This window comes from Sceloporus occidentalis, unplaced genomic scaffold (assembly GCF_023333645.1).
Source record: "Sceloporus occidentalis isolate IW3139 unplaced genomic scaffold, rSceOcc1.0.p SCAF_7, whole genome shotgun sequence".
NCBI lineage: Eukaryota > Metazoa > Chordata > Lepidosauria > Squamata > Phrynosomatidae > Sceloporus > Sceloporus occidentalis.
Window position 1 is genome coordinate 35624752 of NW_028316987.1, and position 26594 is coordinate 35651345.

The following is a 26594-nucleotide window of genomic DNA, read 5'->3' on the forward strand; positions in this document are numbered from 1 at the left end:
ACTTTCCCAATGTCCCTTCAAGTAAAGCAGGTATATGGCACTTTGGCAAGTCTCAGTGTCCATGTTCTGCCTCTTCCCCAAATAACAGAACAAAGCAAAACAGGAAAGAAGAGCCAGAACTGGGAGTGGCTGGAAATCCATTTCTTTTTCTGTGGTGGAAAATGGTGTTAAATTGCAGTAGAATCCTGCTGTGACACAGCGTGCCTGTGTCATACATAGGCTTGCCATATGCAGATTTGAGGACAAGCCCGGGAGGACAAAATGGCGCATGCATGGGAGTGCGGCACCATAGAAACCAATGGGATTTGAGCGTATGGGTTTTTTTCCATGTGTGTGTGTGGGGTTCCGGAACAGATTTGCCACATATAGAAAGCACCCACTGTATTTAAAAGGTTTGTTATCATTCATAAAGGCTTCCAAAGAGAGAATGCACATTTGCCAGGACAATGGCAGTCTACTGGGTCAATACCACTTTGCCAAAATCTGAGGTCAAAGAATCGCTCTATTTAGAGAAGATTTAATAATCTGCTTCAGACAGTCTGTGGGCTTTTCTCAAGTTCTTTGCTTCTGAGCTGTTAGCTGGAGAAAATACTTTGGATTCATAGTTGCCACTAGTCTTGATTTCAAAGAACTAGGGTTAAAATTTGAACCATTAACCCTCAGAAGCTGAATAAGTATTTCAAATTTGTAGACATTACTGTCCATTTGTAATGAACAACTACATCCCTTGAGTTCTTTATTTGGCAACAACTGGATTTTATGCTCTGTTGAAGAGTAGGGGTAACACTTTCTTTGCATGTTGGTATGCCGATAGGCAGTCTGGCAATATATTTTTTTAAAGTAGATTTTAATTTTGTTTTCATCACCATTTACTGTCATGATCATTAAAAGAAAGAAGTTCCTGGTTTTTGCATGTTTTCCTTTCCTCTTTTGCCTTTGCTCTATGAGTTTCCAATAGGCTTCCATAGTATCATGCCACCTAGCATCATCTGCCAATTCTAAATGCTTTTAAAGCTCTTTCTCAGTTCCATGTAGTTAACAACATGTAATAACTGCTGATATGTATTTCTCTTATAAAAATCTTGACATTAGTGCTATAATTATATCTCTGGTTTTATGAAGGATGCTGAAGAGGCAGGAATAAAGGAGACACCAGAACATGTTGAGAAAGAATGTGAGGTATGTATAACCAACTTATCAGGCACAGTAGAGAGTATGGTGTGATGTTTTTGGAGAAGGGATACAATTACAGTATTCTTCAGCACTGTTTTGTACAAGGTGAAGTACTTTTAAGTACCATTGATTTCAACAGAAGAGCACATTAGCAACATACTTTTTCTTCTTTTGGGAAGAGTGCTTCACTGGCTGGTTATGCTATTAATTTCTATCTGGTAATTTGTTCTGTAACACTTTCAAATTTTATATCTAAATATTAAGCACTATTATATGACTGTATGGCCAACCAAGATGCTGTCTATAGCAAAGCAGAAGAACTGACACAACTAGTGTGAAATCAAAGGCTTTCATAGCAGGCATCCATAGTTTTTTGTGGGTTTTTTGGACTATGTGGCCATGTTCTAGAATAATTTTTTCCTGATGTTTCACCAGCATCTGTGGCTTCAGAGAAGATGCCAGCCACGGATGCTTGTGACACGTCAGGAATAAACTCTTCTAGAACATGGCCACATAGTCCAAAAAACCCACAAAAAACTATGCCACAACTAGGTTAATGTCTGCTTGTCTACTTCAGTGGCCCAGTCCAATTTCAAAACCCCTGTATTCTAACTTGCAGCATATTCTGCATGTTGAAAGTATATCTGAGGTTTCTCAGATATAGGCACCAAACATGTGGGTGATGAATCTTTTCATCTGAAGACATAACTGAAGACCAGTTTGAATATTACTTCAGTATTTTAAGTGGTTTGCATCGAAGTAATAAAGCTATTTCTCTATATACACATTTATCTGCATACACTCTTAGCATTTCTCAACTTGACCTTTCTTCCATTCATGGTCAAGAGCATGAGCATTTTGATGTGCTGCTTTTAGCCCTGCCTGAAAGCCAAATGTGACCAACAAGGCAATTTTACCTGTCTCTCTGCATGTAGAATTCTAAGCCACACAGATCTACTAGATTTTAACTGAATTAGGATAATTTTGCTCACATGATCACTCATTTTGAACTGTAGTGGGAAGAAGGTATGCCATACTTGATTGTTAAACTTCTCTCTCAGCCTCTTCCTCTTGGTAATCCTGTATCCAAGAACTGCTTGCAGATGTCCTCATACACCCTGACCACCTATGACAGTATCACGTTGTGCAGCAAAATGCACATCTGTACTATATTCTACAGACCATAGTATCCCAGAAAAGTCTTCTCTTTGGATAAAAGTATGGGAAATGTTCACATGATGAAAACTGTCCTAGGTAAAAATAATAATCCAAATAATAAGAGTTTATTTAAGGAAATGGCATGGAGAATGGAACTGAGTTTTAGGGATCAACCCAAAATGTTTTATCTGAGGTGAAAAACAAGATAGCACCGCTCTCATTCCATTTACATAAGTCAGCCATACAAAGATGGATCTTTAATACTCACAATAGAACAGTGTCCACCACCACACTTGAGGGTGGAGCTAGTTTAGGGAGTTGGCAGAAACCACCAGGCAGCTCAGTCTACCAACACTTTGCTACTTTTCTCTGCTTTTCAGCACCTGCCACTTAAGCTGGCCACCTCACTTTGCTTAGTAAAAGGATTATTCCTGCTGAGGCTTGTGAGGCATCTGACACTCTTTGGTACCAAATTAGTGCTCCATTCCCAAGACATATGCACAGACAAGTTAGTATACCAGGACATATTGATGATCCATACAAATTGTGGTTTGTTTGTTTTTAATTTAAAAAATTGTTTTAGTTGCAGATGGATTCTGTGGTCGAAGGTGCTACTGAAGCAGAGGCCATTGATGTCACTCCTGTTATGGAAGGTGGTGACGTGCCTGTTGCCCCAACAGTTGTTCAGGAAAGTGACATACCTCTCATTGAAGAAAAAACTGAAGCATCTCAGGTAAAGCCACCAGCAGATTTTTCCACTTTTCATTTTTAGGACATATAGTCCTATCTGTGCTAGAAATCTCTACTAGTTTTATAACGTTTCATCTGGTGTAGCTTGCCCCAAATAACTTTGTTCTTGGTTGAGGTGCTGAAAATTCTCTTTGTGATCCCCTGGATAATTCCTGTGGTTTCATGAAAGGAAACAATAGTTAAACTGGTTGAAGTTTGTGTTATGATTGAGAACCTGTTCCACATGTTTAGCCATTTTGCCATTTTTGTAAAATCCACTGATGCTTAATGTTAGTTTTATATACTATCTGATTTCACACCAGAGCTCATATCAGAAATAACAGAAGGTTGTTTAAGATTTCCTGTGGTCTGAACAGCCTGAACATTTTAGCTTTTTTAGTATTCCTGTCCTAGGCCTGTTACAGACAGCCAAAATAAAGCTGCTTCGAGTCACAGTGGAAGTATGGTGTTTCAATGATGCATGCGTCCTAAGAGTCCAGAAGCCACACCAAAGCCACGCTCCAGTCCTTAGGGCTGGAGCGTGGCTTTGGTGTGACTTCTGGACTCTTAGGACGCATGCATCATTGAAACACCATACCTCCACTGTGACTCGAAGCAGCTTTATTTTGGCTGTCTGTAACAGGCCCTAGTTTCTTGAAAATGTTCAGTGTGCTACAGAAATTACAGTTCTCCAGCCCTTAGGAATGTTAAAGTAAATGTTGACATTGGAAATAATACAAATGTTGAATATTATGGGTGCAATCAAACCAAGTTAAAATGTTTAACCTTTACTTTCAACCCTGGTGGGCTGATAGTGGAGAGATACATGCTAGAAATAAATAAATAGGTAATTAGATAGGTAAGTGATAGATAGGTAAGACAGATAGAGGAAGGTAGGTGTCAAATATTTTCAATGTCTAACTTGGATTTTTTTTTTAATTTTAGGTACAGTTCTTTTCCATAGCACACCACCAGTTTCCTCTAACACTGACAAATTTTCTTTGTTGTTGCCATCTTTATTACATTGAATCTTTCATTTCCTTGAACACACAGAAAAGACAAACACAGGCTTTTCATTTTGTCTGATTTGGCTGTTTTGAGATCAAACTTGTAAAAACAGTTAATGCTCTAGAAGACTGAATAGCAACCAACGCTCCAGCTACATCTATATGAAAATAAATTATGATCTTCTTCTTTCACCTCTCCCCCTTCCCACTTTTATTTTTCTCTTAAGGAAAACCTCAGCAACATCCCTGCAGTAGTCATAGAGCCTGCATCAAACAATGAAGGGGATGGAGAAGATCATGAGGTTCTAGTAAATGAATCTAAAGATGCTGTAGAGGATCTTGGCACTCAGGGCACTGAAGGCTTAGCTGGTGAAACATCAGAGACTGCGAGCGAGCCAAAAATCAGCAAAGATGTCCAGCCTGCATCTTCTGAGGAACAGCCTGTATCAGCAGATGATGACATGCCACCTGGCTTCCTCTATAAGGTTTACTTTAGTATTTATTTGTTCTAACTTGACACTTCTACATAAAGGACATTGAAAATGCAGATTTAAGTATATGAATTTCAGTGGAACCAATCAAATGCATGTCTAATTTTATCCAAGGCTATTTAATATTCCACGTTACCACAAGAGTGCAAAAATCAAAAGTAAGCTGACATTGGATGCCACTTTCCACGTTTTCAAAAACTGTTTTCGTTAGAAGAAATTTCTGACCTCAGTGACTGCAAAATATGTTGTAAATGATATTGAACTACATCTAAAATCCCCCAAACCAGACGGATGATGAATAAGATATCTGAAACCTGGCCTGCAGATTCAATGTCTCAGCATAGCTTTTTGCCTGTTACTCTTGCCTAGTCAAAGTCCACCCTTCAGAAAAGTGCTTCTGCCCTGGCAGGAGGCAGAATAAAAAAGACAATTGTTTCTTCTAAGGGAGGACCATCCACACTTCCAGTCTTGCCAACTGCAAATTCCATGACAAAGGACTGTAGAAGAAGGAGATGATTAAACAGACTCTTTGCCTTAACAAAGGCTGCCTCTGTAGTAACATTAGTGATGGCATGACAGAAAATATATTTAGTAAAGAGAATATGGACTAATCCTGAGGTATTCTGCTTTTTTCTGCTTTATAGGTTGAAGCTCTTCATGATTTTGAGGCAGCCAATAGTGATGAGCTGAATTTGCGGCGGGGAGATATTGTATTAGTAGTTCCATCTGTTGCAGCTGCTGATCAGGTAAGAGCAAAAGGACTTTGCTCCACTTCATATTAAAAGATTTTTTTAAAAAATACATAAAAAATAAAAATAGTATTTGCATCATTTTTACCTGCGGTATTTCAAAGGTTAAAAAATTTTGAGCCATTTTTCTGTCAAAGGTATACCCGCCTCTACTAGCAAAGATAATTTCAGTATGGCAGAACTGGAAGCAGTAAAGTGAAAACAGATAATTGACAATGAATGACTGAATGAAAGCTGCTCAAAATTATTGAATTAAAGTTATTCCTGTCAAATAAAACATTTGCTTATCATTTTGGTTCAGAATACAGAAGATAATGTGAATGTGCTGAAAAATGGGATTTTTCAAATGGAGGGGCTCATTTTTATGCAGACCTAGGCTGCAGTCCTATTGACTAACCCTATCATGGTAGTTTTGCATGTGGACCTACAGTACACTGAGCCATATACCACCTGCTGGACTCTAAAGCAATTCTGTGCTTCATGGCAAGCAGGCAGGATTGAAGAAGTGCCTGGCTATGTTCCCATATTTGGACACAAAATGATTATATCTGTCCTGAGATCTACCAAAGTCTTCTGTAGGGTCTCAGCACTGCTACAATAATTTCATATCTGGCTATGATGACATAGCCAGATGCTTTTCTGATCCTGCCCATTTCCCACAAGGTACAGAATGACTTTGGGGAAGGGGCTTCCAATACTGTACATTAAAACATGGTGGGGGGCTTTGGGCACTGTGGAGAGAAAGTGTAGTGTCCAAAAAAGAGCTTTAATTCATGTGCAAACACACATCAGTCAGTGGCTCTTACACAGTAGAAGCATGTAACTACTGAAAAATTCTTTTTTTCCCTTCCTTGCAGGAAGCAGGCTGGTTAACAGGCATCAGGGAATGTGACTGGCTTCAGTGCAGAGATGCAGCTACCTGTAAAGGACTCTTTCCTGAGAACTTCACCTGTCGCCGGGAATAACTATCAGATCAAGAAGCTAAAACATGTTGTAGGCAGCTCTGTTCCTACATTCTGTACCTCTCCAATGTGCAGGAGTCCACCTTTACAGTCAAGCCATCATGGTTTACAGACTGATGCCAGACAAAAACATGGGTGGCACATATCAAATGAGCATGATTGCAAGAAATTAAAAGCTAGCATATTCTGAAGCAGTACGTGGAAAAAAATGTCCATATTTGTTCACATATACGTGACAACAGATTTGTTTGTACTTTGTCAAAGCTATGGTGATCCTGTAACCTGATACTTTCCCATGCAAATCTGAGTAGCCCCTGCAGTACCAGAACCTTAACTTCTCTGCACTACGTGTATTGTATTGAGTTGCTGCACTGCAGAAGACTTGATTTAATAATCCTGTAGTACTAAGGTCAAACTATTCTAATTTCAATGTGTTAAATACCTTCTGCAATGTTTTTCAGTGTTCCTTTCAAATATACATAAGTATACACACACACACACAAATGCACATGTGTTGTGTGTATATATGTGGCACAAGAATCATAGGGAGCCAACCAGCCGCTTATGTGCTACAGATGACATGCACAGTAAGATATGGGCAAAACTGGACAGTTCATTAGCCTGTCTAGAGCAGTCAGGGCTACAATTCTGCTTATTACTCATTTTAATAGATTAGAAAGGAAACCCCATCCAGGGGTGTGAGATTACTTGCATGTTGTTAACATGCACGAAAGTGGTACTCTCACACTTTGGCCTTGATTTGTGGCACATCTGCCAAAAGGTTGCTCACCTCTGATTATCTGCATTAGCACACATATCTTACCCATTCATTGTAGTTCCTTGATGTAGTATTGTTCATACTGGCATTTGCTCTTATTGTCTGACATTAAAGAATTCTGTTCCAAGTGGAAACTAGCTGCTCCATTGCCAAACCATCAGTAAAATCTGAACTTCTAATGCAATATTATCATTTCAAGACAGTTATCAAAATTACATTGAAAGCTGCTAAAACACGAGGGAAGGCATGGCTAAGTCGCCTCTATATTCCCAACTGCTATAGCTAGGGATAATTCTGATAATGGGGGTTATAATACCAATTTTATCTTATTTATGAACTTAACTGGAAGGATAAGTAAAATTCTATTCTAAGGAAAAATAAACACTATATTTTCACTATATGTACTTATGCAGCGCACCTTCAACAATCCCTTGAAAAGTAAATATGATGTATCCTGTATCAAGAAATCATCTGTAACTATTATGTTTTTCAGTGTTGTGTCATTCCAAATAAATCTTTGATCAGCTCCAGAAACAGCCATTTTGTTTCTCAAACACATACAGTATTCTGGTTATACTGTACATCCTGCTGAAAATGAACAGGTTTCCACAAAAATATCTACTGCTCTTCAGATATTTATAACCAAAGTTAGGCTCAGAAAAAAGGGATGAGGGTATGAATGTTCAACAAATAGGAATGAATTAGTCCCCCAGATGAATATAGGAATAGCCTGTGGTTCTTCTCACTTTATAATCTCATTTTGCCTGTTTCCACTATACAGTGTTTGAAAGACCCTGCTGAAATATCAACCTTGGATTCTTTGTTGCAAAACATGAATTCATAGGTACCAAGTAGTAGCCTCACCAAATATATAACTGCTCGGCACTGCTGACCTTCTAGATTTTGGACTGGGTTTCCCATAACTCCTAACCAGCATAGCAAATTAGTGAAAGGTGATTAAATAGCAGTTGCTCACCTATGGCTTTCTAGAGTTAAAGTAGCAGAGTATTTCCAATCTGCAAAATGACAGTGTTTATAGTATTAACTGGCAGGAGAGAAGCAGCAGGCATGGCTCTATCCTGCTGATGAAAGACCATCCCTTCATCCAACTGCCACCACTTGTGGCATCGGAGAAGAATGGACAATATTCTTTCTTCCCCCTGTCATTCCCTTAGCCTTATGTTTCATATCTTACTAAGCAACTGTTAAATTAATGAACATGGAACTGTCGACGATTTGCAAGCTGCTCTGGCAGCCTTTTTCGCTGAAGGGTGGGGTATAAACACTCCTAAATAAATAAATGTATTAAAAGTAAAATGTACAAACCCACACCATACAGGCTCTCAGAGTCTGCCCTTGGTTTCAGTTTCTCAGCAGACTCATGGTCTCAAAACCATGGTCAAGATCTGCATTGGGAGATAAAATGTTCAGCCCAGGTGGAACTATTATCCATCTCCACTCCAAGGGCTGCCCCTCCACCATGGATATTTAGTGGTCAGCAGAGTAGCAAGGGTAGCAAAGAAGCACACTGCCTATATATAACCAGATGCTCAATGAGGATATCTCCTCACCCAGGATCTCTAGAGGATGCTTTTTGTTGTTCTGCTCCTGACTATAGGGACACTTCTCCACCGCCCTCCCACCCTGCACCAGCCACTAGATCACCATGGGGACATGCAGGAGGAAGACCCTGCCTGGTTTTTGGTCACTGTATGAGGGAGACGAACAGGTTGCTTACTTGTAACTTTGGTTCTTTGAGTGGTCATCTGTAATTACTTTCACTAATAGGATGCCAGCCCTTGCATGGAAGTAAGTAAAGTTTGTTACACACCGCTGTAATGCCACATTTTATTAATGTGTTCCTTTAATTTACAAAGAGTGCTTAAATTCATTTTAAAAAAAAGATACATTATTAAAAAAACAAAATGTAAAATTAATGACATCAAACACAATTTATCGTGAAATCAAATCATTAAACAGAGTTTTGCTGTAATGTATTATTTCATGTAGCATTAGATCTATGAGTTAGATTCACAAGCATACCACACTCCAGTGGCTTCCTGATCATTAAAAGTCAGTTTCAAGCATCACTGAATACATTACAAACAAGTATATTTTCATATTAGGCATGATTCAGTCCAATATATATATATATATGCAGATGCGATACAGATTTGGTGAGGTATTACAAAGCACAGGGACAGTTCCCCTTCCTCAATAAATAAATAAATAAAAGCTTCCACTATGAGTTCCAATAACATGAGCCAAGAGCATCACTACTCAAGTCCCAAGAACAGCAAGTCCTGAGCAGATTTCTGCATTCAGCTTTTCTGTCTGGGGAAAAAACAAAACACAAGCAAACATTTAATAGGCAGAAGACAAGTACCTAAACAGCTATTTCCATGAACTGAAAGAGAAAGGACTCGTAAGACCCTCCTCTATTTTCTCTGACCATGTAATTACTTTACATGGAGGACCATTCAACACACCTGCAATATGAAATGCTACAACCAAGAAACAGATTCCGCACACCCAATCTATTGTGAGAACCATACACATTGCTAAGAGATTCATTAATATAAAAATCAAACAATCATTTACAATTGGCTCTCCTCTTCTGTCGGCTTGCTATGCACAGACTAGAGCCTCCATGGAAGATCCCACCCTGTTCTTGCCATTGGAAACAACGGGACTTGAGATCCTCTGGATTTTGCTATCCACAGAAAGGTCTGGAACAGAACCCCAACAGATACAAAGAGCCAGCTGTATTTTTTCCATGCAAGAAAAAAAATGCCACACTCAAAAAAACAGCAAATTAAGGAGACAGAATGAAAATGGCACAGAGAAAATCTCGAAGTGTACCACTATTTTGGCTCTTCTCTAGCAACTCAGAGATGACAAAATATTTAGTCTACAAACTAATCTGCAAGTCATCTGCAAGTCAATTGGCATAAACAGGGCATTCGACAGGAGACCATGAAGAATAGTTTATAGCTACTTATTGATATACTAGCAAATTGATTGTTAAATTTATACATAAATTTTCATTCCAGTAGAGAACTTGCCTGTTGTTGCTATACAACTGGTTTTTCACTATCCTGTTTTTCTTCAGATTCTTCATCAGATCCTGAAAAATGTAAATATAAAAATTAAAATGATGCAAAGAAAAATTAAGTTTGATGTGTCAAGGCAATTTTTGAATGGTACTGAACAAATGGGAAATTAAAATATGTGATTTCCTATACTAAGTCTAACCAAAAAATACTGATATGTGGTTTTGCTAAATGTGTTATGTAGTTATCATCATCACCTAGTTGCTGTCTTTCTCTATTATATCATTGCAGAGTAGCAAAGGATACTGACTATGCTACAAAAAACGAGGCCTCATTAGAACACAAAGTAAGCCCAGTGTAACTAAGGCTCTCAAATTTTTACAGATTATCCTTGAAGACTAAAGTGCTGACCACTATGAGTGGCCAATGATTAGTTCTCTGAAAGATCACAGGATCATGACTTGTACTTCTGTGAACCTCAGTGGCACTCAGAAAAACCTTATGATTCAATGGCTAGGAAATATTATCACTATTCTCTAGTTCAAGAGTTCCCAACCTTTTTGACTCACGGAGCCCTGTGCTCTATGGAGCACAGGTTAGGAACAGCTGCTCTAGTTTAATATGAAAATACAACCCTTAGGGAATATATAAAGCATGTTAAGTCATTTCCAACTTAAGGTAACCCTAAGGTGAAGCTATCATAGGGTTTTCTTGACAAGATTTGCTCAGAAGGGGTTTGTCTTTGCTCTCCTCTGAGGCAGACAGAGTATGACTTGCCCAAGGTCACCAAGTGGGGTTTCCATGGCTCAGTGGGAATTTGAACCCTGATCTGTAGAGTTTTCTACAACACCACAAATCAAACTCTGACTTCCCAGCAGCATATATGCATGCATTTCTGCTTGCTTGCATAAGCTTGTTACATCTACTACTGAGCAGTAGTATTGAGAATTAGGAGGTTTTTCTCTCTCTCCTAGGGATGTATTAAGGGCATTACAGTTTCTGGACAATGTTTTCTTTGAAAACTATTATACACTGGAGGCTTTTTCTGTTTTTCTGTCCATTAACTGAGAGGACATAACTCATCAAAATGGTTATATAATTTTCATGCATAATATCTCAATTTCAGTCCCTGGCATCTGCAGTTGAAGAGTCTCAGGTTAAAAGTGTAGGGAAACGACATTGCCCAGGCCAAGACCTTGCAGAGATGCTGTTATTATGGGGATATAGGAATCAATGGCTAGATCCAGAAAGGCAAAATATATGTTCTCTGGATGATCCAAGATGCAGGAAGAGATACTGGTCTGTGCTACTCAAAATGGTGGCACATGGACTGGTGCTGGTCCATAGCCATTGGCTGTCAATCTGCTACAAGTTTCCAGAAAGTAAAATAAAAACCCTGCAAGGAAGTCAATGTGGTGCTGATCTCTGACACATTGGGGGAGGGAACAACTCCTCCACTGTCATCAGATAGCTTAAGAAGCACAAATATGGACAAACTTGAGACCAAGGCTGGAAATCTTCATACACAAAAAGGGCTTTCTTCAAATTCAGTGCTATTAACAAGCTGTTAATACAGGGTGTTCTTACAATGTTTGGGGGCTTCCAGGGTCCCTAGAAGGCATTCTGGGTCATTATCAGGCAAAATGTTTTTTTGAAACATTTTGCAAACTTTTGTTTTGACCCATAGAAGTGCCTTCCACACACCCCAGAGATCATCTGGAGGCATTCTGGGTCAAAAAGAATTATTGTGGCTCTGATGCTCAGAAAAACAGTCCTAAGGGGCTGCGTGCAGCCCAAGGACGACACTTTATCCACTACTGGTCTTCAGGGACTGAAGCTTCCAAGTCCTCAACTGGGGGCTACTGAAAACAGTGAACTGGACCACAGAGTGCTTACACTGCAAAGTTATCCTATATGCTCACTTGCCAACAGTATCTGGCAGAACATAACATACAAGCTGAGAATATGGCTTTCTGCTCTTGCTGCCTGCAAAATGTGTGGGTACGGAAGTCACTAGAACATAACCCAACTTCACTTTCCTTTCTACACCCTTCTGGGCCATCTAGCACCAACTGTTCTGTATCAAAGATTCTAAGACAGCAACGAAAAGAAAGAAATACAAATTCAGGCACCTCCTCCAGATTCAACTAAACTGTACCCTTCCCGTATCAGGCTCATCAATTTCTAGCTGTCATGTGGGGGAAAAATCTCAATGACTGGCTAAATGTTGCTATTATTTATGGTAGTTTGAAGAAGTGTGCTTTGGTGGTATTTGTAAGATTTGTATACAGTGCGCCCGCGCCATATGTGGTCACACTATACGCGGCTTCCTGCTTACGCGGAAGCCGCACGACAATATAAACAATGGCATGCGTGCACGCCCCCACGCCACTGCATGCACATGCCCCATTGTTTCCTATGGGGTGCAAGCATATGCAGATTTTATCTTATGTGATAGAGTCTCCTTCCTTGGAGGTCTTTAAACAGAGGCTGGATGGCCATCTGTCAGGGATGCTTTGATTTGGATTTCCTGCATGGCAGGGGGTTGGACTGGATGGCCCTAGTGGTCTCTTCCAACTCTATGATTCTATGATTCTATGATTCTATGATCCTTCTATTATTTATGTCTCTGAAGAACATTCTTCATTACCTGCTTCAGATTCAGGAGGGGAATAAAACTGTCCATCAGAAGGGAGTCCAGGCTGAAGAAGAGCAGCTCGCTCTGAGGCATCTTGTACCAGTAGCAGTCCTAAATGCAAAAAATCACAACACAGTAGATCTTTCATTAAAATAGTATCTTTCAATACAAGGTTATAAACAGCCATCACTTTTTGCTGCATTAATAACTTTAAAGAAAGTAACCTCACAATTATAATTTGTGTATATCAAAGTATCACTCTCTCCCCAGCACTGCAATAAACTCTATAACCTTTTCTTTACCAGGGACCCCTTTAAATATATTTTGTCGCTGTGGACCCCCAAGACTTAGGGAGTTGCACGTGATGGCCCTTGAGGTCTTTTCCAACTCTATGATTCTATGACTTAACTAAAGATATAAAATTCAAATAATAATACCTGATCACTGAACCACATTAACAATTCCACCATCCATTGAACTGTCCCTCAAAGCCACCAGAGGAGGAGCCAAGAGTTTTCTTCTTCCCACCAGCTGAAACGGATTGAATGGTAATGTGGAGGCCCAGCTAGCCAGCCTTTGCTCACAGGGTCGATTCGCTCTGGCAAGGAGGTGAGATGAGCAACAGCAGAAGGGCCAAGGCACAGGATGGCTGGCTGGTTGGCTGTTCAATCTGCTCTAAGGCTGGAGCAGACTGAACTCTGCTCCCCAAAAATGGAGGATCATGAAGCAGTGTCCAAAAAGGGACTTGTGCAGGTAGAAGTCATTTACTCTGCTCTCCAGAAGCAGGGGGATCATGTAGCACTGTCAAAAACAGTGCTGGAAAGGAGGGGGAGGGAGAGAGAGAGACAGAAGGGCAAACGTGGGCTGATAGCCTGGCTGGTAGCTCTGCTGTCGCTCAGCTGCTCAACTCACCTCCTCCCCACATTGGAGCAGTAACATGACAAGCAATGCACAGGCCCAGCCAACTGGTTTTTGTTTTGTCTCCTGCCACACTGCCATTCTGTTACAGGGAGGATATGAACTGAGCAGCTTCAAGCCTCCACAGACCCCCTATACAGTGGCCTCCTGGGGGTCATGGACCCATTTAAGAATCACTGCTCTATAAAGTTCCTTCAGAATGCAAAACAAACAACGTTCCTGGCACCAATACTACAGAGAGCAAAGAAACATACTGTTTTCTTCTTCTGCTTCCTGTGGTAAAACTTTGAAATCCAGGAACCAGGTTTCTATCCAGGCGAGAATGAAAGATATGATGGGCAATACATAGCCAAAAGCACCTTGAGATAACAGCTTGAAGGAGGAACAGAGAAAAAATACATTATGTAAAAATTATCACAATGGCAAATTATGAAATTTATGTAATTTAATTTAGCATTCACTATGATAATACATACCTTTGAAATAATTACTTTTGCTAACAAGAAGGCACTGGTTACTGCAGTTGTAAACTGAAAAAAAAACAGTAATGGTTATGAATGTAGCTGCTTTCTCAGGTTTAGTTCTAAAAGCCACAACACAGCATGATAGACTACCACACAAGAACAGTGATCCTTACTAAACTCTGGGCAATCAGAGTTTAAACTTCCTGAACTCAAAATTTTTATAAACGTAACTAGCCAATGAATTGGCAAAATCCTCTGTGATTACAAACATGGGAATACTAATCTACATTATACTGTTATGTATTTTAAAAATGACTGAAGTAATACAGCTTTGGAAAGCATATTACATTATGAACATACTAACAAGTAAACAGTACTTTTCCATGTCTCAAAATTCTGTTCAAAAGTCTGCTACTTACTGCTATTGCCCACCAGTGTCGCAGTCTGCACAATGCATATGCAAGTATCAAAATCTTGAACCGAAAGACTGCCAGAAGCTACAGAGAAATTAGAAGGGTGGGGGAGAAAAAGCATTGATGTCATTTTAAAGTATTAATCCAGAAAATTAAAATTATGCAACATCTTCAGTAATTTGTGTTCATATATTATCCCACTTTTCTCCAGAGGTATCTTATGGACTTCGTTCTACACCTGTCTCCTCCTCAGCCAGTCCCCTAGGCCAGTCACTTCTTTGTCAAAGTTGAAAAAAGCTGATTTTTCCCACCCTCCTCAGCCTTTAACTACTTCCCTGCCTTTACAATCCAGGCTGCTACAACTATTTTCTGTGTGATATGGTGATCTCAGATTTATTCAACCTCTGATCATATGCAATCACTGTGACTGCACCTGAATAATATTGTTGAGAGCATAACCTCTTCAACCAATGTGATTAGAGTGTTAAATTTTTAAAAGCAAATTCTGGGAATATTCTACTCTTTCTGTTAAATTATTCTTACTGTCATTATTTGCAATCAGTCCAGCTTTCTTCTCTCTTGCTTGTTGAAAAAGATTGGAACACTATTTAGACTGTGAACTGTTTTGTTTTTTATTGTTGGTTTTTCTCATTTCCTGATTTGCTGTCTGCTTTTATCTGTGTAATTAAAAAAAAACCAATAAAAACCCTCTGTTTTCCATGGCTATTCTTCTAAAATCCATCTGTTCCACAGTCCTTTATAACAGCAACAACCAGGGCCAGTATTATTAAAACCCCAAGATCCACCAGCTTAGCCTGGAATAAAAGACATTCACTTAAGAGTTCCACAATTCAGAACTCTTTTAAATACTAAAAGTGAAAAAACTCACTCTGTTTCCCCCTCACCAAATCCTAATTCTTTTAAATTCTGCAGTGTAATCTAGGCCATAAGTCACTTTCCTGGTAATACTGTTAATTCAATACTAAACCAATTGTTAAAACAATATTGCTAAAAGCTTTTTTATAATCTAGTATGAGTGCAGGAGTTGGCAAAGTGTTGACCCACATGCAGACCACCAGGGCCTGCAGTGGTCTCTTCCATTTTTAAAAAGACATTTCAAGCCAAAACAGGGCTAAGTTGTGTGTGAAATAACCTAATGCCATAACAACTCCTTGAGATTCTGGTGGCTTGTCTGGCCATTTTAATTTGATTTTTGGGGGGGTTTTCTGTTTTTGTTTTTTAAAGGTTTTGGCCAATGATGGTGGAAGTGTAGGCTATAGTCAATAGGAAGGTGAAAAGGCCACCTAAAGCGATCAAAGTTGCTCACACCCATTAGGTTTTTGAAGGTCAAGAAACAAAATTAGGTCCCATTCCATCACCGTGCCCAGGTCATTTTGGTCATACTGTATTTTTCCAACACAAAAATTGGGAGGAAAACAAACTGTACTTATTACCGTAAGCTAATTAATGCAACTCTTAGCAATAACATGCATTTGTCCAAGTAGCATGTAGCTACTTTTACCTGTGCAGTTTTCTATTATTTCGAGGTTTCTTGTGCCTGTAGAGATAGTTTCATTCAAACAAAAACCAAGACAGAAGCTTCTTAACACAGAAGAAGTACTATACACAAAGCAAATACTTACAAAAATATCAAAATATGAAGAGCGGTAGTCATAATGGAGGACTTCTTTTTCTAGTGTCTTCTCAATGCCCCCATTTACCTAAAGAGAAATAAAATTGTCCTAGACATTAATATAAACAAAAGTATATATTTTCAGTCACATACTCAGTTATGTGTATTTTATGTTATTAAAACAGTTAACCCAACATGGGCAGAGTATGGCTCATATATCACATGCTGTCCTCAAACTTGTTGTTGATTTTGTGGCTGCAACATCCCAGCGATTTCTTAAAATAAAAGGAGCCTATTTTGCACTGCCTACCCACATACTGTACTACCCCCGAATCTCCAAAAATGGAATTATAAGATGGCCATTTTTAGAATGGACAGGTTGCATACCTTTAACTGTAGTCCCTTGAGTGGTTATCTGTGAACTCACACAAATGGGCTATCCTGCTTCTGCACAATGCATCTTTCAGAAATTTCTAGAGCATTTTACATAAGCATCTTAGCAGTAGTCCCGACGTCCACCAGCCCAATATAGGAGCCTTCCCAGTAAAACCACCAGTTCCATGAACACCAATGCAACCATCCATAGAACAAGCAGGACACAAGATGGGGAGGATGGGTGGAGTTACATGAGTTCACAGATGACCAGTCACAGATCTACACTTACAGGTATACAACATTTGTGGTCTTTGTGACTCACACAAATGAGAGACTAGCAAGCTACATGCAAGGAGGTGGGAGCGTCATTGCAAACATGTTAAAAGTTTACTGAAAAGTAAATGAAATGCAAGATATCAGCATGAAATATGAGCATAATGCCTCCCACCCATACAATGCAATAAAAGCAGTTTTAAGGGAAATACCCTGAAACATCAAAACATAGTACAATAGGACCTTGGTATCCACGAGAATCTGTTCTGGACCTCCCACTTGGATACCAAAATCCATAAAACCTTAAGTCTCATTGTCCTCAATGGCAGTGCATGCATGTGACCACACCACAATTAGGGACAGCCCCCATTGTCCCCAATGGTGGCATGTGCACATGGCCACACCACCATTAGGGACAGTCCCTAATGGAGTAACAGCCATATGCACGCACAATGACAGGGACAAGGGGGGGCTGTCCCTAGTGGCGGTGCAGACATGAGGACAACACAGGTTTGCCATCCAAGGGCTTAAATCCACAGATGACAAATCCATGGATAGGGAGACCCCACTATACAAATTTAAAACTTCAAAAATACATTTTAGATAAACTGGAATGAAGTACAGCTCTCCCAGAAAGAGTCAGAAACTTTAGTCCACTCTGTAGTGAATTATGAAAGTAATGGGCTATGACAAGGTAGCTGCCTGACAAATATCAAGTGAAACCCCAGCCAAGAAGGCAGAAGACATGACAATGGCCTGTGTAAAATGGGCTTGAATCCAAGCTGGAGGGTCCATTCAAGTCAGTCAATATGCTAGATGAATGGGCCAATGCCACCCGCTTCCAGAAGCCCTACGATGAAACAAGAAATCCTTTCTTCATCGAAGAATAGCATGCCAAGTTTTTGTGAGGCCTGAAATGCCGCAGTCTTATCAATGTAGAAGGGTAGTACTCCACATGTCAAGACAGTGCCACCATATTTCAAAGTCCAAATTAGGGTTCCGCAGGAAAGTCAGGAGAACAATGTCCTGGTTGATATGGAAGGTCAACACTACCATGGGCAAGAAGGTAATGCTTGGTCTCAGGTGGCCTAATCAGGGTAGAAGTTCAAGTATGGACAGTCCAGCCAGAGAGCACAGAGCCCACCAGGCTGTCTGGCAGTCATGATCGGAATCAGGAAAGCAGTCTTCCAGGACAGTGATGAGATTACAGGTAGCCACAGGCACAAATGATTTCCTGCACAGTTGTCCCAAGACAAGTTCCAGGGTCCACCGAGATATAGGCCCAAGACTGGATGATAGAGATGTTAGGGCGTGAAAGATGTGCTGTGTCCACCACGACCACCTACAGAGTTGAACTACGTCGACAGGACGCCAGGGAGAAGGAATCTGAAGAGATGTCTGCAAAGGTATTCAGGCCAAGAAGAAAAATATTCCTTCACCACTGCAATCGGCCTTAAGCTCCCAGCTTGAGAAATAACGACAAGAGCACTTCAAGCCTTCACTCTACACGAGGGCTTTAATAAATAAGTTACTTTAATGAATAAGTTTCTTTGCCAACCAAACAACCATAACAACAAAAACAGAGAGGCAGTTACTCTAACACCAACTGTCATAACTGACACTCTCTCTCAGAAGGACTGACAGCATCAACATTCCATAATTCAAGTGTCAACTGCCACTGGAACTGTAATAGGTTCCGCTACAGCTCTATCTTGCAGACACATAAATGTCATTTCCTAACAAGAGATTCTTGTTGCCCTTCAAGACTCTTTTCACAAGATGATCAAAGAAACTGGAAGATTTTTCAAGATGCTGGAAAAGCTGGTGATAATCACAGTGAGATAACACTGGATTGAAAACAGGGATAAATCCCCGGTCAACAAGAGTGAGCAGCAAACCCCATACATGGCCGATAAAATTAACAAACAAAATTAACAAATAGGTCAAAGCAGTGGCTGTGGCGAGAGTCACGGATATAGGTGGTTCAGATTTTTGGTAGCCGCTTATCTATTCCGGAAAAGCCTGTCGGAAAAGATCCATCTCTAATGCTATTTAAAAGGTGTTTAAGGTGGTAATGTGATGGATCTCTTCCGGCAGGCCATTCCATAATCTGGGAACAGTTGCCAAAAAGGTCCTCTGGGCGGTTGCCGACAATCTAGTTCTCACAGGTTGCAGTAAGTTCTCCCCAAAGGACCTGAGTGTGCGGGGTAGATTGTACAGAAGGAGGCAGTTCTGAAGGTAGGTTGGACCCAAGCCATTTAGGGCTTTAAAGGTAATAACCAACACCTTGTACTGTGCCCGGAAACTAATGGGTAGCCAGTTAAATGATCTTAAAATTGGTGTTATGGGGTTCCTTCAGGTTTCACCTGAGACCAACCTGGCTGCCATGTTCTGCACTAATGGAAGTTTCCAAACTAAGCACAAGGGTAGCCCCATGTAGAGTGCATTACAGAAGTCCAGATGTGAGGTTACCACCATTGTGTACCAGTTTCTAGGTCCCTTACTTCCAGGAAAGGGCACAGCTGGCATATCAGCCGAAGGTGATAACAGGCACTCCTGACCATCGCATCTAGGAGCACCTCCAGACTGTGAGCACAGTCCTTTGAGGAGAGTGTGAACCCATCTAGGACTGGAGGTTGTGTCCCAATACCTGAATTTGGGGCAGCTACTGTAAAGTACCTCCGTTTTGTCTGGATTCAGTTTTAAGCTGTTTTTCCTCATCCAGCCGATTACCAGTTTAAGACATTCACTGAGAGGAGAAATGCCATCTGAAGACAGAGCTGTAGACCGAGACATGGAGAAAAATATCTGGGTGTCATCAGCATACTGATAACACCCTGCCCCACACCTCCAGATAATTTTTCCCAGCGGCTTCATATATATATATATATATATATATATATACACACACACACACACACACACACACACACACACACAGAGAGAGAGAGAGAGAAAATAGCATTGGGGGCTGTACATCTTTTCAGCTGAATCCATACTAGTTTCCTCAAGCGATTTTCTCAACATGGAAGCATATATTTGGGGGGCACGGGAGAATATTGTCCTCCCTCCACATTTGTGGATTAAGCAATTTTGGGTTTGCTTATTCACCAATTACTATATTTGCCCCTGCCACTGGGGGAAAAAAGCTGTCTCTAGGCTTCTGTGCATCCTCCAGCATGTTTCTATGGTCAACCTCTGCCAGAAGCTGAGCATAGAATCCCGCTGGAAAACCTACGAATGCCTATATAGAACACTTTTCTAGGTATTTGTAGGTCCACCAGTGTGATTCACCAGTATATAGGTCAACCTACAGCAGAAGTGGACCACAGAGTCATGCTTGAGGACCTACAGATGCCTAGAGAAGTGTTCTCAGGTTAAAAAAAACCCAGGCCTACATTCATAGTTCTTCCACTTTCAGTGAGGCTGCACCTCCAATCCCTTCTGAAAGTTGAGGGCCAACTGTATACCTTTTAAACACTAGTCTGTTTTGGTGTTATTTTACTGTTCTCTTTCTGCTGCATAGTTCATTCTTGAACTGATTGTGTGATGCTTATTTTTAAGTGATATCAAGGTGACAGCTTCTTCAAGATCAGAATTGTTCTGGTCCACCAAGCAACAGCTCTCAAACTAGAAATAGTTGTAAAATACATACATCTTATCACAACCACATACTATGATATCTTATTATCTCTGATTGTGCTTCATAATTGCCCCCTCTGCCTTCTGTTCATAAAGTGGGCATACTTTATCAACTGGAGACTGAGACTGATATACCTTATCGAAATGGTCCAAGAATTCTTAGAATGCTCTTATCCTAGCAGTGTTACATGCAGCAATCATTGTTCGACTAAAAAGTGTTTTTCTTGTTGCTGCAATTCATAAATCCAAGTCAACATAAAGAAACTAACAGTACAATCTTAGACACATCTACTTAGCTCTCATTAAGTTCAGTGGGAATTTCTTCCAGGTCAGTTGACATGGGACTAGAACCTAATGAAGTCTTGGGATTCGTAATTTTTGCTCACCAACTTTCAGAACAACGTCTATCTTTAGAAATACTCACATTTAACTCTATTATCCACAGTAAGGTTATAAACAGTAGGTCAAAGGTAACAAAAAGACAAAAAGTCCTCCGGACATCAGAGATTCCTTTTTTCTCCCTGCTTTCATAAGTTTCAATTCTTGCCATTAGCTGGGCCGGGTTTATGGAATGAACATCTCGTAAAGAAGGCTGGGAGCCCAAACTGCTGCCCAGGGCACTTGCTTGATCTTCTGGCAGCCGATTCATCCTATCTTCGGTTACACCAGGTTTTTTTCAGCTTCAGCATCACTGCCAGGTTTACCCATAGAGGAGATCTCTCTCTACAAAGGAAAGTTCAATAGTGAGTCAATTTAGCCCTATTTGATCATGTAAATTTATTGTCATTCCCCATATGCAAAATTAATTTTCTTTGGAAACAATAGTCTCTCAACTTGGAGTGAAATGTAAACGATCAAAATAACAAAATGACATATTGTATACTTTGGGGACCCCAAACCATACATGAGTTTATATGTTTATAACATAAGAATAAAATAAAAAAAAATTAAATACCCACAGCGTGGTCCCATAAGCTGCTAGGACATACAGGACATTGAGGGCAAACATGTAACAAAAGTCTAGAGTACAGGTTGAGTACCCCTTATCTAAAATGCTTGGGACCAGGAGTATTATTTCAGATTTTGGAATACTTGTATTTGGTGATAGGTAACACAGTTCAACTTAAAAGATAGTGGATCTGTGTGTAGGAAACCACCTAGGCTTAGGTTGCATGCCGGCTCAGGTTGAATGACGGCCCTAGAGAATGAGGGGTTGCTCAGCTGAATCTCCTCAGTACGTTTTCTTATGGCTCACAGGAGCTCCGGATGATAGCTCAACCAGGGGATTTGACAGCATCCAGGCTGCTTGCTTCAGCCACTACCATCACCGCAATAAAGTACTACCCACTCTCAGCACTGCCTCCAAGACACTCTTGGCAAAAAAACCCTTCCTCTTCCATTTTTGCATCACAGATCATTTGCTGAGATTTTTACTGAGATTCAGTCCAAGTGCTCTGGGACTCTTTAGCCTGAGCACCTTTTGGGTGTTTGGTTAATGGCACCTTGATCACCTGGGCTTGGATATTGTTTGGGGGGGGGGTGGAACTCAGTTTTCTGATCTGATGAGACAGAAGAAGCTGGATTACTACCATCTGAGGTCACAGGAGACAGTATAGGATCTCCACTTGAGGCAGCTGTAGATCTTCTCTGACAAGCTGGAGAGAGACAGGAGGATCCATGAAATGGGTGGAGGTGTGGATTCAGACAATGCTTGGATTCCCACCATTTCACAGATCCTCACACCCCTCTCCAACCTAAATGGGGGGAAATGCAATGAGGAAAAAAAATACATGAAATTTCCAGGGAGCTCGCTAGCCATCTGCTTCCACTTTGCAAACAAATGAGTAGATTGCTGCAGCTGCCTTGAAGGTGGAAGCAGTCAACTGGTGGCAAAATGTTTTGGTTTTTGGAGATTTTTGCATTTCCAGATGAGGGTTACTGAACCTGTATCATAGGCCTGTTACAGACTGCCAAAATAAAGCTGCTTCGGGTCTCTTTGGAGGTATGCTATTTAAATGATGCATGGGTCCTAAGAATCCGGAAGCTGCACCAAAGCTGCCCTCCAGTGCTTAGGAATGGAGTGTGGCTTTGGCGCGACCTCCGGACTCTTAGGACCCATGCATCATTTAAATAGCATACCTCCAAAGAGACCCGAAGCAGCTTTATTTTGGCAGTCTGTAACAGGCCTTAGGCTATTTCCAGTCGCCTCAACACTCAATGGCTGAGCAGGGAGTCAGACCCTGGTCTCTAGAACTGTAGTCCAATTCCCAAAACACTATGCCATGCTGGCTTTTTGACACCGGTATTTTACTTGTACAATTGGTAGCGTATCGAGAAACAAAATATATACAAAATATAAACAAAACACTGTATAATTCATATTATCTAATATCAGTTTGTTCTTTTTGGGTTAAACGTTTCAAAATATTATCTTGAAACTTTTTAAAACCAGAAATAGGAACGCTGCACAACCACAACAAAAGCCATCAGCAGTTTGAACCAATAAAATGGCATTACATTGATAAATATAAACATCTTGCCCTGCAGAAATGAAATCAGCATACTGCCAATCAATACATACGATAAAAGACTTTGCAGTGTTATATAATCCAAGTTCAGTAAGAACCGATACCTGACTAGTATCTGTTGCTAGTTACACTTTGTAACAGTGGGAAATCGCAGCCAACTGTGGGATATAGCCTCATCATAAACGTAGTTGAAAACATATATGTGTCATTTAAACTAACATCTGACTTACATCTCGAATTGTAGTTTTTTCCCTTCCTGCTTCATAGATTCGTAGAGTTGGAAGAGACCTTAAGGGCCATCCAGTCCAACCCCATTCTGCCATGCAGGAACTCCCAATCAAAGCATCCCCATTGACAGATGGCCATCCAGCCTCTGTTTAAAGACCTCCAAGGAAGGAGACTCTATTACCCTCCAAGGGAGTGTGTTCCACTGTTGAACAGCCCTTACTGTCTGGAGGTTCCTCCTAATGTCGAGGTGGAACCTCTTCTCCTGGAGCTTGCATCCATTGCTCCAAAGCCTACTCAATGAGTAAAACTGCCCTCAGAAGAAACCCAAACAACCAGGATCATGACATCTCCCGGAATTCATTGCTCAGGGTCTTGAAGGCTGCATCCACACTGCGGAAATAATCCGGTCTGACTCCACTTTAAGTGCCGTGGAATTCTGGGAGCTGCAGTTTGCCGTGGCACCAGAGCTCCGCTAACATTCCCAGAATTCCATAGCATGGAGCCCTGGCAGTTAAAGCAAGTCTGACCAGGTTACTTCTAGAGGCTGCCAACAAAGGCCCAAAACACATCCGTCTTGAGACCGCATTAACTGCCCTGGCTCAGTATTGAATCTGGGAAGCGTGGTTTTGTGAGACATCCAGGCTCTGGTGCCACAAGACGCTCCAGTTCCCAGGATTCCCCAGCACTGAGCCAGAAAAGGCTCTAAGGGAGGCCTTGGGCAGCGGAGGGACGGGCAAACGGGCCTCCGAGAGCCAGCACCCGGGAAAGAAGGCTCCTTTGAGGCGCCTGGAGAGAGGAGGAGGAAGGGACAGGACCGCTTACCTCAAGAGGCAGAGAAAGAATGAGATGGAAAGGCGGCGGAGCAGAGAAAAAGGCCTAAAGGACGGAGGCCGGAGAGGAACAGAAAGCCGAGGCAGCGGCGCGGAGGCAGCCAATAAGGGCTCGAGGTGCGGCGACGCGAGACGAGTGGGCGGGGCCCGGGGAGCGAGGGGGCGGGGCTTCTGCGGCCATTGGGGCGGTGCACGAGGTCCTCCTCTGTTCAGTCCAGGGTGAAAGTCTCAGGACCCGGATGTGGAAGGCGCCTCCTGGCTGTTGGACTACAGCTCCCGTCAGCCCCGCGGCAATCGTGAAGGATGATGGGAGTTGGAGTCCAGCAAACTGCCAGTCATCATGTCACTATCAACCTTTGGCAGGCCTGGTCTCTTCCAAACTTGAGCTATTAATAATGCTCTGGGTCTGAATCAAAAAGATATAGGAAACACTGAAGGAAAGACTGGTCTCTTGTAACAGAGTTTTGCAAAATAAGGTGGCAATAAACAAACAAACAAAAGCAGTGATACCTTTAATGCCCAACCGAAATGCACAATATGCTTGTTGCAAGCTTTCAAAGCTCCATAGGCTTCTTCATCAGGCAAGATGTTGCAAACCAAACATGGTTTGTGGATTTGTCATTACATGGATCTGTAACTGGTTGACTGGCTGAACCCAAAGGATGCTCAATAATGGCTCCTTTTCATCCTGGAGAGAAGTGGCCAGTGGGGTCCCACAGGGTTCTGTCCTGGGCCCAGTGCTATTCAACATCTTTGTCAATGACTTGGAGGACAGAATTGGGGGCATACTTATCAAATTTGCAGATGACACCAAATTAGGAGGAGTAGCTGATACTCCAGAGGACAGGATCAAGATTCAAAATGACCTGAATAGACTAGAAAGCTGGGCCACAGCTAACAAAATGAAATTCAACAGGGAGAAATGTAAGGTACTGCACTTAGGGCGGAAAAATGAAATGCACAGATATAGGATGGGGGTCACCTGGCTGAATGAAACTACATGTGAAAGGGATCTAGGAGTCCAAGTTGACCACAAGTTGAACGGGAGTTAACAGTGTGATGCAGCAGCTAAAAAGGCCAATGCGATTTTAGGCTGCATCAATAGAAGTATAGTGTCTAGATCAAGGGAAGAAATAGTGCCACTCTATTCTGCTTTGGTCAGGCCCCACCTGGAATATTGTGTCCAGTTCTGGGCCCCATAATTCAAAAAGGACATTGAGAAACTGGAGTGTGTCCAAAGGAGGGTGACTAAAATGGTGAAGGGTCTGGAAACCATGCTCTATGAGGAACGACTTAGGGAGCTGGGAATGTTTAACCTGGAGAAGAGACGGTTAAGGGGCAATATGATAGCCTTGTTTAGATATTTGGAGAGGTGTCATATTGAGGATGGAAGAAGCTTGTTTTCTGCTGCTCCAGAGACTAGGACCCGGAGCAATGGATGTAAGCTACAGCAAAAGAGATTCCACCTCAACATTAGGAGGAACTTCCTGACAGTCAGGGCTATTCAACAGTGGAACAAACTCCCCCGGAGTGTAGTGGAGTCTCCTTCCTTGGAGGTCTTTAAGCAGAGGCTGGATGGCCATCTGTCAATGGGGATGCTTTGTGAGTTCCTGCATGGCAGAATGGGGTTGGACTGGATGGCCCTTGCGGTCTCTTCCGACTCTGCTGATTCTATGAAACAGGAAGGGGGAAAAAACACAATTTGAGATGTTAGTCAAATGCCTGCATGTTGTTTCAGTCCTTCCTTTGTAAAGATGTTATGCTGGGGAGGATATCTTTTGCAGGCAGTCCATTTGCATCTCAACAGGGGCTCATCTTTGGCAATCCAACATGGAGTTCAAATATAGAATCCAAAACATGGAGACTTCTTGGGGAATCCATTGTTCTTTGCCTGCAAAGAGGCTTGTGACCTCCCTGGAATGGAGACATTGGATTACTTTTTTATAAAACAGGGCGGGAGTCGGATATGCAGTCGGTCATTTCAGATGCAGAATGGCATCATATGGTCATGTCCATCCTATAAGTCTAAGCCATCTGCCCTAGTGCTATACAGAAGATTCCTGAACCCTGTTCAGCTAGCACAAATGACAAGGAAGACATCTTTGTGCTGGAGGGGTTGTGGGGCAAGAGGTACATAAGTACACATGTGGTTCAGGGGCCCAAATGTTCAACAATTCTGGACACAGATTGTTCAATTGATGTCAGACATCACTAAGCAAAAGGTCCAACCCACCCCAGAGTTGCTTCTCTTGTCAATATTTCAATCTGATAATAAATTTCTCCATCACAAAGAAATTGTATCCTTTTTAGTTGCTACACCTAGATTAATCATGGGCAGAAATGGGAAAATGTCATCTGTCCATGGATCAGTGGTGGACGAAGTTCTCGGAAGGATGGTTAATTGAGAAGCTTACAGACGATGTCAGGAAAAGCTCTGAGGCAGGGGACTGTAACCAGATAGACAAACCAAAATAAAGCTGCTTTGAGTCATTTGGAAGGTATGCTGTTTAAATAACATATGCATCTTAAGAGGCCAGAAGCTGCACCAAAGC

General features: G+C 41.3%; 2 protein-coding genes across 7 annotated transcripts in view; one reads left to right on the forward strand and one right to left on the reverse strand.

Moving 5' to 3' along the window:
- AMPH (amphiphysin) overlaps positions 1-8916 on the forward strand; it is a 126440-nt gene extending 117524 nt beyond the window's left edge. For all 6 annotated transcript variants that reach the window (XM_089532578.1, XM_089532577.1, XM_089532581.1 and 3 more), the window contains 5 exons: positions 1123-1179; positions 2915-3064; positions 4295-4552; positions 5203-5304; positions 6165-8916. In XM_089532578.1, coding sequence (XP_089388704.1) covers positions 1123-1179; positions 2915-3064; positions 4295-4552; positions 5203-5304; positions 6165-6272 — 675 coding nt within the window. In that variant the 3' untranslated portion in view covers positions 6273-8916. The remainder of the gene's footprint in view (positions 1-1122; positions 1180-2914; positions 3065-4294; positions 4553-5202; positions 5305-6164) is intronic.
- Positions 8882-24142, reverse strand: STARD3NL (STARD3 N-terminal like). Its single transcript, XM_089532584.1, has 9 exons — positions 24035-24142; positions 20881-21179; positions 16177-16254; positions 14540-14617; positions 14133-14186; positions 13911-14028; positions 12751-12849; positions 10113-10174; positions 8882-9381 (listed from the first exon to the last, which is right to left on the reverse strand). Exons 2-8 carry the CDS (start codon positions 21103-21105, stop codon positions 10122-10124), a joined length of 705 nt encoding a protein of 234 aa, XP_089388710.1. The 5' UTR covers positions 21106-21179; positions 24035-24142; the 3' UTR covers positions 8882-9381; positions 10113-10121.
- Positions 24143-26594: the final 2452 nt, after the last annotated feature.